This window comes from Lottia gigantea (genome assembly GCF_000327385.1).
Source record: "Lottia gigantea unplaced genomic scaffold LOTGIsca_7, whole genome shotgun sequence".
NCBI classification, from domain to species: Eukaryota; Metazoa; Mollusca; class Gastropoda; family Lottiidae; genus Lottia; species Lottia gigantea.
In genome coordinates, this window is record NW_008710370.1 from 4,692,964 (window position 1) to 4,707,228 (window position 14,265).

The 14,265-nt window shown below is 32.2% G+C and overlaps 1 protein-coding gene across 1 annotated transcript; it reads right to left on the bottom strand.

Moving 5' to 3' along the window:
- Positions 1–1,528: 1,528 nt before the first annotated feature.
- On the bottom strand, positions 1,529–13,350 carry LOTGIDRAFT_210889 (hypothetical protein). Its single transcript, XM_009065694.1, has 13 exons — positions 13,221–13,350; positions 11,908–11,980; positions 11,240–11,319; positions 10,463–10,571; positions 9,978–10,085; positions 9,502–9,569; positions 8,659–8,738; positions 8,307–8,342; positions 7,408–7,487; positions 7,096–7,169; positions 6,495–6,576; positions 3,942–4,143; positions 1,529–3,337 (listed from the first exon to the last, which is right to left on the bottom strand). Exons 1-13 carry the CDS (start codon positions 13,295–13,297, stop codon positions 3,195–3,197), a joined length of 1,212 nt encoding a protein of 403 aa, XP_009063942.1. The 5' UTR covers positions 13,298–13,350; the 3' UTR covers positions 1,529–3,194.
- Positions 13,351–14,265: the final 915 nt, after the last annotated feature.

The window sequence follows — 14,265 nt, forward strand, 5'->3', positions numbered from 1 at the left end:
GTGTGATTTTTCCCTGGATATGCATTATTTAGTTAATAATTAATGAACCTGCATATCAAATGAAATTGTAACCTTAAGGGCAAATGTATTGAAACTTGTGATATCCTTTGTAATAGTATTTTGTAGTTTATTTTATTTTTTCAATATTAGTGCATTTAATTAGTATAATGTGTATTTATTATTTGTGTCACTCAAGTGCTAAAAATTTAGACGAAAACCATAACTTAATTTTTTCTTCCATTAGGTTTTTAAAGGGAAACCTAATTTTTTCTTAAAGTGATTTTGATGTCTGATGCTTGTCTTCTCAGTTGATCTGGTAAAACAAATATAGCTTATTTATCCTTTAAATTTCTTAACATATTTTGCATAGGGATTTAAAGGAACATACATAGGGATAAGTTTCATATATAAAACTGGAACTGAAACATCTTCTATGAACTAAGATGTTCTGGTTCTTTTTTTTTTGAGGCTGTGAAGGATTTACTATGCCCACAAATTTTAGATTAAAATGCTTTCGTCAATTCAATTTTGTCTACCAAATTTAAGAAATTCTGAGGCAGATAATAGAATTATCTACTAAATTTAAGAAATTATAAGCTATTATCTATTATAACATTGGCTTTGTCAGCATCTTAGAACAATGTTTAGGTTTGTTAAATACAAATTAGAATATCTTGAATTTTGCAGATCATGGATAGCAAGTGTATTGACCTCTATAAAAACAGGAAACAGAAAGTCTGTATTTTAATCAGATTAGTGTAAAATAATTGTTACATAATTTTTTTTTTGTATATAATGATTATTATTGGCTTAGAGGAATATTAATAATTGTATATATTATATATTTAATCAAGTGATACTCATTTATAAAATGTGTATTCTAGCCATTCTAGTGTACTTGTACACATTCAGGTCTCTGGACCACAAACCTTTATTCATACTTAAATGATATTTTACTCAAATCTAAAGCAGCTATTACAAATATCAAATCAATCTTGTGGCTTGAGGCACAATATTTCTGGCATTATCACATTAATATTAAAATTATACCTTGTTTTGATGTGAGAAGTAAAAACTAAGCTGAACATGAGAAATGTTTTGTGGCCTTTTTTGGGTTATCAGGGACACCGATAGCATCAATTAACACCATTCCAATTTCCAGCTAGACATCTGTGGTCCGTGCAATTTTACTTAAACTGATATTAATATCTATAACTTTGAGTTAGTGACATTATAAAACACTTAGTTTTAGGAACCATAGACATCTGACTAAAGATTGAAATGGTGCAAATTGATGCTGTCAGTGACCCCAATACACATATGAAGTTTTAGTTAGCTACCTTAAACTAAAGTGAATTGTTTGTGTTTATGGTTTGAACCTGAATGTACACAGTATATTTGCTGGACTATATCACAAGAAAGATAATTTTTTTTATCTTCCGCTTTCATCCAAATATCAGTAGAAATGTATGAAATCTTTTTGTATGGTGAAAGAATAACTCCTGCTTGTTTCCAGCCTTCTACTTACAAGAAACCACAATCATACAGCATTCATTCCCTATATTATTACTTTATTTGGATGACTTTATAGTGATCAATGCTTCATTATGGAGTCAGCACTTCATTATGGAAGTCAGCGCTTCATTTTAGAGACAGCACTTTTCAATTTTGGAGTCAACTATCTTCATTATTGGAGTCATCACTTCATTACTGGAGTCAAGACTTCATTATGGGAGTGATCACTTCATTACTGGAGTCAAGACTTCATTATGGGAGTGATCACTTCATTATGGGAGTCAGCACCTCATTATTGGAGTCAACTCTTCATTATGCAGGTCAATGGTTAATTCTCTAGGGCAGTGTTCAGAATTCAATAAATATTTCCAACTTACTTTCTGGAGAGCTGGAAACAAGTACATGTGTTTTCAAAATCTAATTTTTTTTGTACTATAATTAAAAAGCTGTGATTCTTTATTTGTAAAATATTAAGATAAACTTTAAATGTAGTAGGACTATTTAGTGTGGATGCAAAGCATTATGCAAATCTAGTATGTAGTTATTCATTTCTATTTCTCTATTAGCAATTGTTATGTTTCAAAAAAACTTATATATTGAAATAATAACAAAATAAACTGGCTTAATCATAAAGTTCTAGAAATTTGAGCCCATCAGGGCCCATATCTGACTTTCTGAAGAACAACCTTATTTTCAGATGGATATGTGAGCAATATTTTGTGGTTGACCCAGAACAGGTGATGCAAATTCATTTGAGCTTAAATTGAGCTCTATTATTGTAACAAGGTTGAGAACATGTAAAATAAGACAACAACATACCTTTGGGAATTGATGGTAAAAGAAAGTGGACCACAGCCATATACGCCCACAACGTCATGCGGATGGTAAATATTCAATATTTTGGGCAAGGGCAATAACTCTGCTTCTAACGGCCGAAAATAGCTCAAATTCGAACTTGATCTTTGTTTTATGAATATGTATACACATACCAAATTTCCTTTGATTCCATCAAAAAATCTAGTTTTTAGAGCGTTTACAAGCAAATGTTGATGGACGGACAGGGGTGCCGACAATATACGTCCACATAGAGAGATGTGGGCGTATAAAAAGCAAAATGCAAATGGTAGCACATATCAACATTTGATGAAACAAATATGTTTACATTGAAATAAAAAGAACTCACTGTTAGCCTTAAGTAATTGCACAATATGAATACAGTAATAATTGAAAAAGAAAAGGCCAACTATTTCCTTAAAATAATGAAGGCAATAAAAATATACTTCAAACTTCTAGTTTTGAAAGTCCATGTGAAAAGCATCAATGTAACCTAGAACTAAGTCTGAATAGCTTTCTAGACAGTTGACAGCCAATTTACTTAAAATTACTTGGCCAATTTAATCTGTAATCTTGTTTTTTGTTACATGATTTTGACAATAAAAAAAATGCCAAATTTCACTTCTGGCAAAGCAGTTTGTCCCTGCTCAATGCTTGACCTGAAAAGACTTCAATGGATGCTTAAAGCTATGGAGAACTAAACTTGGTACTATAGCAGTTGTCTATAGTCAGAATGCAAAATAGATCTAAATAGTCAAGAATAGGAGTTGATAATATACTTAAAGCACCTAGTTCCCTCTGAAGCACAAAATTAAATAAAATGTTAATAAATTTTCTTGAAATGTTCAAGTTTTCTTGGTTGGAGACTTGATTTCTAAATCAGCATTTGATACACCAACGCACCAATCCGGTACTTTACCACTTTGTAAATAAGCTTCTCTTGATAAGGAGCGACTGGATAATGTTTCTAAAGCTCCTATCATAGAGCCTGAAAAAAATTATGTATATATACATGCTGTATTTGTTGTGTTATGGATAAATAGGAAGTTTTCCAGTAAAGAAAACAGAGACTAAAATGACATTGGAGGTTGTACTTCCCACAGGAAAATTCGTAATAATTAATTGCCATTGAGATACTTCCTCCCTATCATCAATATTAAAGGGACATGTGCTCCATTTTTTGACCAAACATACTTTAGTCTTAGAAACTGGATTTTTTAGCTGACCTAATCAGTGATAGTGTTCACAGTTCACCGATTTGATTTTTCAAATCCATTTGTGTCCAGAATTATCATGCATTCAAATGTTTAAATGACGACTATTTAAAAAGTAATTATGTTATTTTCGTACAATTCTAGTGATTCTGAAGAGTAAGACTATTTACATATATATTCAAGACTAAAATTACAACCCGCCCCCCAAAATGGCACACCTCTCCCTTTAAGAGATGTAGGTTAATATCATAAATCAATTTTACAAAGAAACGGCCATGCTTTAATGTTATGAAGAAGATCTTCAGCTCACGAAAAAGAACTTCTAAAATACACAAAATAAAAGATTTCGTGGGCAATAGAGTCAAAGGATGATTTTACCTCCAAGCCAAGCTGTGAAGTTCTCTTTAGCTGGTGGTTGATGGAATCTAAACTGTTTTATACCATATTCCTGTTGATATTTGGGTAGTTTAAGATGTTCATACAGCTCTGTTTTTAATCTATGATGAAAGCCTGGCATCATAGCTGTCCCACCCATTATAATAACATTCTCAGCTAACTGTTTACGTGTATCAACAGGACACTGAAATCAAACCAATATTTCAATTATGTCTCAATATTCAAATGCTTTGATGATAATCATTTCTTGGGCCATTACAAAATAAATAGTCAGCTTTACAGGCCCTGAATGCTCTGATAAAATACCCAGTCCTGAATTTATTAAGTGACATTTAAAATAGATAATAAATGTGACACATTCTTAAAGATCAAATAAGGCTATAGAATAATGGAAATTGAAAATGGCATGTCTTTGATCCGATGTCATGAGCTTTGGTACCCATTATGCAGATGGGTAGATTCACATGATGGTCTGGTACAAAGACTATAATAACACTTACCTCAAGAATGATAGTTATAATGGACTAACCTCTATAAGAGAGTCAAGAAGGATTGATTTAATGGACTTACTTCTATACGAGAGTGAAGAATGATAGTTATAATGGACTTACCTCTATAAGTGAGTGAAAAATGATATTAAAATGGACTTACCTCTAAATGAGAGTCAAGAATGATAGATACAATGGACTTATCTCTATAAGAGAGTGAAGAATGATAGATATAATAGACTTACCTCTATAAGAAAGTGAAGAATGATAGTTATAATTGACTTACCTATATAAGAGAGTGAAGAATGATAGTTATAATTGACTAACCTCTATAAGAGAGTAAAGAATGATAGTTATAATTGACTAACCTCTATAAGAGAGTGAAGAATGATAGTTATAATGGACTTACCTCTATAAGAGAGTGAAAAATGATATTTATAATGGACTAACCTCTAAAAGAGAGTGAAAAATGATATTTATAATGGACTAACCTCTAAAAGAGAGTCAAGAATGATAGTTATCATGGACTTACCTCTATAAGAGAGTGAAAAATGATTTTTATAATGGACTAACCTCTAAAAGAGAGTCAAGAATGATAGTTATCATGGACTTACCTAGAATAAGAGAGTGAAGAATGATAGGTATAATGGACTTACCTCTTTAAGAGAGTGAAGAATGATAGTTATAATGGACTTACCTCTATAAGAGTGAAGAATGATAGTTATAATGGACTTACCTCTATAAGAGTGAAGAATGATAGTTATAATGTACTTATCTCTATAAGAGAGTCAAGAATGATGGTTATAATGTACTTACCTCTATAAGAGAGTCAAGAATGATAGTTATAATGTACTTACCTCTATAAGAGAGTCAAGAATGATAGTTATAATGGACTTACCTCTATAAGAGTGAAGAATGATAGATATAATGGACTTACCTCTATAAGAGAGTGAAGAATGAAAGTTATAATACACTTACCTCTATAAGAGTGAAGAATGATAGTTATAATGTACTTACCTCTATAAGAGAGTCAAGAATGATAGTTATAATGGGCTTACCTCTATAAGAGAGTCAAGAATGATAGTTATATAATGGACTTACCTCTATAAGAGAGTCAAGAATGATAGTTATCATGGACTTACCTTTATAAAGGAGTCAAGAATGATAGTTATAGTCAAGAATGATGATGGATATAATGGACTTACCTCTATAAATGAGTCAAGAATGATAGCAATAATGGACTTAACCTCTATAAGAGAGTCAAGAATGATAGTTATGATGGACTTACCTCTATAAGCGAGTCAACAATGATAGATAAAATGGACTTACCTCTATAAGAGAGTCAACAATGATAGATATAATTGACTTACCTCTATAAGATAGTCAAGAATGATAGATATAATGGACTTACCTCTATAAGAGAGTCAAGAATGACAGATATAATGGACTTACTTCTAAAAGAGAGTCAAGAATGATAGTATTATAGAGTCAAGAATGATAGTTATAATGGACTTACTTCTATAAGAGAGTGAAGAATGATAGTTATAATGGACTTACCTCTATAAGAGAGTGAAGAATGATATTTATAATGGACTTATCTCTATAAGAGAGTGAAGAATGATATTTATAATGGACTTACCTCTATAAGAGAGTGAAGAATGATAGTCATAATAGACTAACCTCTATAAGAGTGAAGAATGATAGTTATAATGGACTTACTTCTTTAAGAGAATGAAGAATGATAGTTATAATAGACTTACTTCTATACGAGAGTCAAGAATGATAGGTATAATGGACTTACCTCTATAAGAGAGTAAAGAATGATAGTTATAATGAACTTACCTCTATAAGAGCGTAAAGAAAGATATTTATAATGAACTTACCTCTATAAGAGAGTAAAGAATGATAGATATGATGGACTTACCTCTATGAGAGAGAGAAAAATGACAGTTGTAATGAACTTACCTCTATAAGAGAGTCAAGAATGATAGAAATAATGGACTAACCTCTATAAGAGAGTCAAGAATGATAGTTATAATGGACTTACCTCTATAAGAGAATCAAGAATGATAGTTATAATGGATCTTTCATCATTGTCATGTTCAAATAGTACTTCAGCTGAATGCTCTCTACAAATATTCAAATATATGAATGATGTATGTGGTAACAAACAGTGGCTCAACTAGATGAGTGGGTGCCCATGGACTCAAGTGTGTTGGGGCCCCTCCCCCTCTGGAATTGCTTCCAGCATTTTTATTTCATCTACACAGAGAATTGTGCCAAATTTTGAATTTGCAGCATGAAATTTAGATAAAATGAATTTTTACTACTATCAAAGATATGCAACACTATGCAGTGTGCAAAGCAGTAAATTTTACAATGACAATTTTCTTCAATAGTCAAAGGCCATGATGATAAATCCATTTATGAACAAAACTACTATCCACAAAGGCAAGTCTCAAGAAAAAGCTAAGTCTTCAATGTAACTTCAAATGCAAATAGTTGTACAATGAGAAGAAGGCTGATTAATAGTAAGCTTGACACTACTACTGATAAGCTTAGCTTGACCATTTCCATTTTGAGACTTAGGTTTATGTGAAAATGCCCCCAGATGTATTGGTCTTACAATTAATCAAACAAGCACAAACCTAATTTTACCACTAACATGAAGTAAACTAGATCCACCAATAGGATAATCTACTCCAGGTGGGGGAGCTGGTAACTGAAATAAACAAAAATAAGAAATTTGTTTACTTCCTACTTTTCTAGAGTTAATTGAGCTAATGAACATGACCAACACCAAAACCAAGCAGTGTGCAATAAGAAAATTTTCATAAGGAAAGCAGCATTAGTCTTCTTGTTTTCGATTTCCAACTGTCGATGGATCTTTATGATTCAACCCAGACAAATTAAGAATCAATTTGTCTCAAATTGTGACAAAAACATGTTTCATCATTTACCTTATTGACATCTCCACCATAAACAGTGACATCTTGTATTAGACTAGCTCTTTTAGTATTAGTAACAAAACAACAACGTACTGCAATATAATATAACATAACTCATTAAATCATACCATAAACACCTATACATGACACAGTATATCAAACAAAATTAAATGGATTATCATGTCCCTGTAGAAGAATTAGATTAAGCCAAAGCAGTCTGCAATAAGGGAAATTTAGCTGAAAAAGCATTATTAGGCTCGCTCTTAAGATTTGTAAGACATAAAGGATCTTTAAGTGAGAACATAATATTATGGTACATTGGAATTGAGTTTATAGAAATATTCAAGGTAGTATCAGACCCCCTTAGCTTTAGCTACAGACCTGTCTGAAAAGACAGAACGAATTAAAGCCTCTTTCACTACAGGCCTCTCCAAGTTTTTGGGCCTGTCATTTGCTATCTCAAGACTGGCTTGTTTTGTCTACATTTTAGGAGAAAGTAGCACTCGTATCAACTTCGAGACAAGAATGCTGCTAGCTACTCTCATATAATGAACACAGATTTCCATATTGAACAAAATCAAAATCCATCTTGACAGAGTTATCTGCTCTTGCCAATTTATCTGGCAATATGTCAGCCGTTCGTGACCGAGTCAATGTTCAACTTATAGAAACTAACAAACATTGGCAAATATAGAAAGTAGACGCCTAGACTGATGTGTCGTTTTTGTCTTACTTCACTGTGTATAACACAATGTCTAGTCACATGGTTACCATATTGAATTATTGGAAAACCCTGATGATAACATTAAGATAATTTATGTTAAATAATTGACAAAAAAAACTTTGAAATAAGAAGGCTTATTACAATTAGGGCTAAAATGAAACATTGCTACAGTAAATTTAACACCTACCTTTAATGTCTTCTAAAACATCTTCTGTTAGTATTTCTAAAATAAACCATACATTATATAAGTCAGATTTAACAGAAATTTATAACATTATGACATAAAAAAGTTGTGACTGTGCTCATAAAATAGATGACATTAAGGCAATGCGAAGGCAGTAGCTCTGCTATGAATCTGGTACTTCATTTGCCAGTACTTGTGTGATAAATGCTATGGATTACCTCTATTATAACAAGATATTTGTTTTACAGCTGATAGTAACTGATAAATCATATTAAAGGGATTTGCCAAAGGGCCAAGTATCCTCAAAAGTTAAATTTCAAGTTATTCAAATCCTCTCAAATTGATGTGAACTTACCTGGATTAGAAGCAACTGGTTTACTCTGACCATCATCACCTTTAATAGTACCATGTTCTAATAACTGAGCTTGCATACGACTATTAATCAAAGTTTAAATATCATACATATATACATACAAGGGTGGGCATTACATACAAGTAAATGGATTTTTCCAGATTTTGATTGGGTAAGGAAAAGGTGCGCATTATATTCGGAAAGATACAGTACATAAACTGGCATCCCTTTAAACACAAGGTCCTGGTCTAATAACTATATAGTCTGTAGAAGATAAACATCAATAAATCTGCACCCCCTCCGCAATCACCCATCAAAATCTTGTCCCAACATGGCTAATGTATGGTTAATTAACCTCTCTAAACCAACCACCAAGTTCATTTATTAATTCCATTTTTTTCAATGATTGATTTTTCACGGAATTACAGTGTTTTATATTTCTAAAGGACCTAAATTTTCAGTGGCAGAGCCACTGGGGGCATGGGGGAAAACCCCCTTGAAAAGCTGTTTGCACCCTCAATTGTAACCCCACTTTATTTTCAACAAATCTAAGTGTCTACCTTTTTTCCCCAAAATATATGTCAGAATGCACGAAATTTTCTTGAGAGAACACTCTAAGACACTCTATAAGAGGATTGCAACTATGACACCATCACAGAGTAGCAAAAATTTGAATTCAGACTCAGCAGTTGTCTCTCCATTGAGTCAGTCTGCCCCCTATTTGTACCCCCAGTTTCAGAAGGCTGGCACTGCCACTGTCAATTTTTGGATAGGCTGAATCGCAAAAATTAATCCACCAAAATAAATGATTTCATTTGAAATATTAAGAACCAAAAAGTGACCTACTTGTGAATAGCGCTACCTCCTAATGGTAATGCTTGCCAAGCCTTTAAAACAGGTATACCTTCATATACCTTTTACTAGTTAACGAACATAAATATCAATGAGGTCATCACAAGAGTTTCAAATTAACAGACTTCTAGATGGTCTTATCTAAACTACTAGACATTTTTCTCATGGCAGTCCCTCTTACTTGCACCACTTTATCGAGAAAATCAGGTAAAAAAAGGTACTATATAAAGGTCTATACAATAGCGTACTTTAAAGGGATTGTAATGAGGTTTTTTTCAACTATGTTTATCTGAGACATTGATAGATCAATTTGCACCATTCCAATTTTTAAGTCAGATGTCAGTTTCTGCAATTCCACTAAACCTTACAGCAAATCAAAGTCATTATTGTCCTCTATGCCCATTTTTTTTAGTAAACCTCTTTACAATCCCTTTTTATCACAGATCTAATAATAGATGAATAAAGGATACAGGTATAACTACAGTTTCTTCATAACCAACATCAATAGCTAAACCAATATTACCTCCTATCGTTAATAATGATAACATATGACATGGTGCAAATAATACACAGCTCACCTAGAAATAATAAACAGTAATAATAACAATAACAAGGAGCATAATTATAACAAATAATGGTAAAAAATGACATGGTGTAAATAATACACAGCTAACCTGAAAATAATAACAAAATAATAACAAAATAATAAAAACAATAACAAACAGTACACAAATAATAACAAATAATGATAAGAAATGACATTGTGTAAATAATACACAGCTAACCTGAAAATAATAACAATAACATATAGTACCAGTACACAAATAATAACAACAGTAATGTTAACAAATGACATAGATTGCAGGTAAATTCAAAACCATCTCTGAGACAAATGGTGTTATGAGAATCCCATTGATCTGATGTTGGAATTCAAAATCAGAACAAACGACCTTACCTCATAATGTTTATACAGAACTTTAGCCAATGTTTCTTTAAAGGCTGTTGGACATAATAGAGATTCAACAACAACGACTGGTCTATCTTTAGGGTTGACTAATAATCTCCTACAATAGATAATAGTAAATAGTTTATAATAACTATACAACCAAAGCTGAAATATTTTATCAATAATAAAAAAAACACCCTGATTTTGCAAATGAACTCTCCTAATCAACTATAATACCATATCATATTGATAGGAATTGTTGAAGAGTCCATTAAATGTATAGGAATGTCAAACAAACACTAATGGATTTATCAAGAGTCATTATCAATTTAACCACACAACGATGACCTTGAATAAGTCATCTTTAGGCATAATTCCAGCTGACACAACTGTAAATGGGTACAGATAATCCAGGAAAGATCAATGCCAAGAGGCATGGCCGAGGACAAGCTAGCAGAAAAGATCCTTGGTGAACCTAAGTTGTTGTCCTTGTCAAGTATAGTTGTTTCTTTCTTTCTAGATGGAACAAGTTTTACTCTTATCACAATAGAACAGGTCCACCACAAAACCCTTGAAGAGCAAAGATGATAGAACAAGGTTTTTGTCCCTCACCAAATTCAAAGAGTTTCTCTAAAATCATATTTGTGATCTGCTTCACAGTAAAAAGGAAACTGCATTGGAAAATAGAAAGAAATTTTCTCAACTGATTCAAGCTGAAATTCAAGTCACATTTCAGATAATGAAATTTAATGAAAATTTTGGATTTTTTTCAGATTATAGACTTACCTAAAGTAGAGTTTAAAAAGAAAATCTTTTAAATTATCATAAAGTTCTTCTGTATTAGAAAAACTCCATAGCTTGCTTTGCTGAAAAAAAAAAAAGAATTTTACAGGTATAGAATAAAAAATATTGATAAAATTTTATAAAATGAGCACTTCCCCGAAATCTAATTGAATTCAGTGATTTGTAAACTCTGTCATAGATTAGATTGATCTATTGGACTTAAATGGCGGTACCAGTGGGGATATAGAAGGGAGAGGCTGTATTTGCTCTCCCTAGTTAAACGATTAGCACCCCCAACTGTACCCCTACTTTGCTTTTAATTAATTTAAAAACATGGTTTTTACATAATTTTTGAACCAAATTATGTGCCAGGATTGCACCAAATCAATTAAATTTTTCAAAAATATTCTTGAGAGAACCATTTCAGACACTTCATGAGAGGCTTGCAACAGTTAGAGTATATTTTAGATTTGACAGAACATTCACACAAAAAATTATACAATTTGATTTGAATCACTGATTGATGTGATAAAGTCTATTTTTGGCTAATCATAGAACATAGGCTATCTGTGAACGGAAGCAAATTGAACCCTGTGCGTAATAATATTATTATTGTTAATCTAATTCAGTCTGGAGAAATATTGTTATTTCATCAGTTCTATGATACTGACCTTTCCTGTGGTAGGATTAACAACAACACTAGGTATAATACATCTTGGTGCAGCATCAGCAGCTATTCCACATCTATAAGAAAAAAAAATTGTCACAATAAAACATAGAAACTTTTCAATTATGTAACTCTACACAAGTTTGATAACATTTGACTTCCATATAGTCTGGTGTTTTTTTTTAACTATGAATTCACAGTCCACCATTAGTTTGTGTCAAGAGTCTTCAGAGACAGTATGACATTGACAGGCCTGACGTTTATATATCCATACCGGTACTACGTAATGTCTTTGCCTTTCGGGTGGATGAAAATTTTCAAATTTCTATGTAATAGAATAGGATTAGGAAGCATTTGCATTTGCCTAAGTGTATCGTGTATACAGTGGTGTAACCTATTTTCGTGGATATAAGGATTCAACACCGAATTTCGTCAAAGTTAAAAAAACGAAAAAAAAAATTTTATGTCTTAGATGTTTCCTCATATATTCTACAAAATAATTAAAATTGGTTTATTTCGATTTTCTTTATGAATCCTTCATTTTGACCCATATTTCATGAGCAACCAACTCGGCAACGGCGGCAGAATGCGTCACCTATTTTCTACAATGTTTGATCTATAAATAAGTCGAGAAAAACACGTTCTATGGATACCGGGTGGTATAATTAATTTCTCTTAGTATTTATCTTTAATATCAATTCATTATAACTAGTGACAATTCCTTCAAAGAACCACGATTTAAAAAAAAAAGTGACTGACAAAATAAGATACGTAGCGTGATTTATTGCTAAAAGTCACTGAAACAACATAAGAATACGACCCACTTTGTGTTCCATAGAAATTTTCTGCTGACACGGAATCCGATTGTTGATCATTCGTTGGACTACATTCTACGACACTTGGAATTCCGATTACCGTACCACTCTGGATTATAAGGAAATTCGGCCGATAAAAAATGGTGACGTTTGGTAATAAGTGAAATCCGCCATTTTGTATTTGTCAAAGTGTACATTAATACATTTTACCTTGCTTGAAACTACTGGATTCATTCTACTAGCTGACATTGTAGAGAAAACCCATGTTTATTAAAACAAACTAACGCGGAGGTCGCGCAAGGTCGCTCATGTAAATTATTAATCATTTCCGAAAATCCACGAATAATAGGTTTCCACGAAATTAGGTTACTTGACTGTACTTATTATTGATTGATTAGAGATTGAGCCATTTATTTGAAGATTAGTAGTCTATTCCCCCACCTCCACTTCTACAGCTTGGTTATTTTCTCAGACCCTTTTACATAAATATGAATAAAATTACTTGGTATAGGCTCTCCCGATATCTAACACAACCACAGTCTTGTCTGTATTGTAAGCTAAGCCTTCATAAAGAGGCATTCTGATGTTATTTAACTCTTTTCGCTTATAAAATTAATATTGATTTCAGAAGTCAGCCATCTTTACAAAGGGGCATAACTCTCATTTACCAGCATTCGGATTTTTAAACCAAGCCTGTTAAAAAATTAACTCGAATGCATTAATAGCAATATAGCCCATCATTCGCAAACAAATCCAGCTGATACAAAACAGAATTTTACAAAATTGATCCAAGGAACTAGACTCTTGATGCAAAAGCATTGCCGGTATCAGTCATTACTCCAAGGTATGAGCTATCGCAATGGCAAGAAACTAACTATATAAAAGCATTTCAGATCAGTTGTAGCTGAAGCCACACTACAAATAACTTCCGTCTAAGAGGTAGTATTCCTTTAGCATTGATCAAAGATAAGATAAATGACGTTTAGAACTTTTTGTTTTGACAACATCACCCGTTCCCATTCAGCACCTGGCAAAAGTATAAAAAAAAATGAAAAAATGTAAATAGATAAAATTATCTTGGTCTATTACATTACAATATGATAATGTTAAATAGTACATAATATATTATGGTCAAGATATAGCCTACTTAAATTTTATATGTGTATCGGGGACACTGATAGCATCATTTTGCAAATTTTAGATCAGACATCTGTTGTTCCTGCAATTCCACTAAAAACAAGTGACTCACCAATAGCAAAATATGCTTTACCATAATATAATATTATGACCCTTAGTGACGTCATAAAACAATTTACATGTAGCTTTGGTGGAATTGTAGGAACCTCAAACATCTGACTGAAAATTGGAATGGTGCAAATTGATGCCATCGGTGTCCCCGATACACATAATACATTTAGGAAACTTCTTTAGAATTCCTTTAACCAAAACTATTGAGCTAATTTTTAAAAATAAAATACGTGTAGGTCAACTGAGTACTGTGCCAAATTGAAAATCCAAATATATTTGTTTACTAAAGCTCTAAAGTT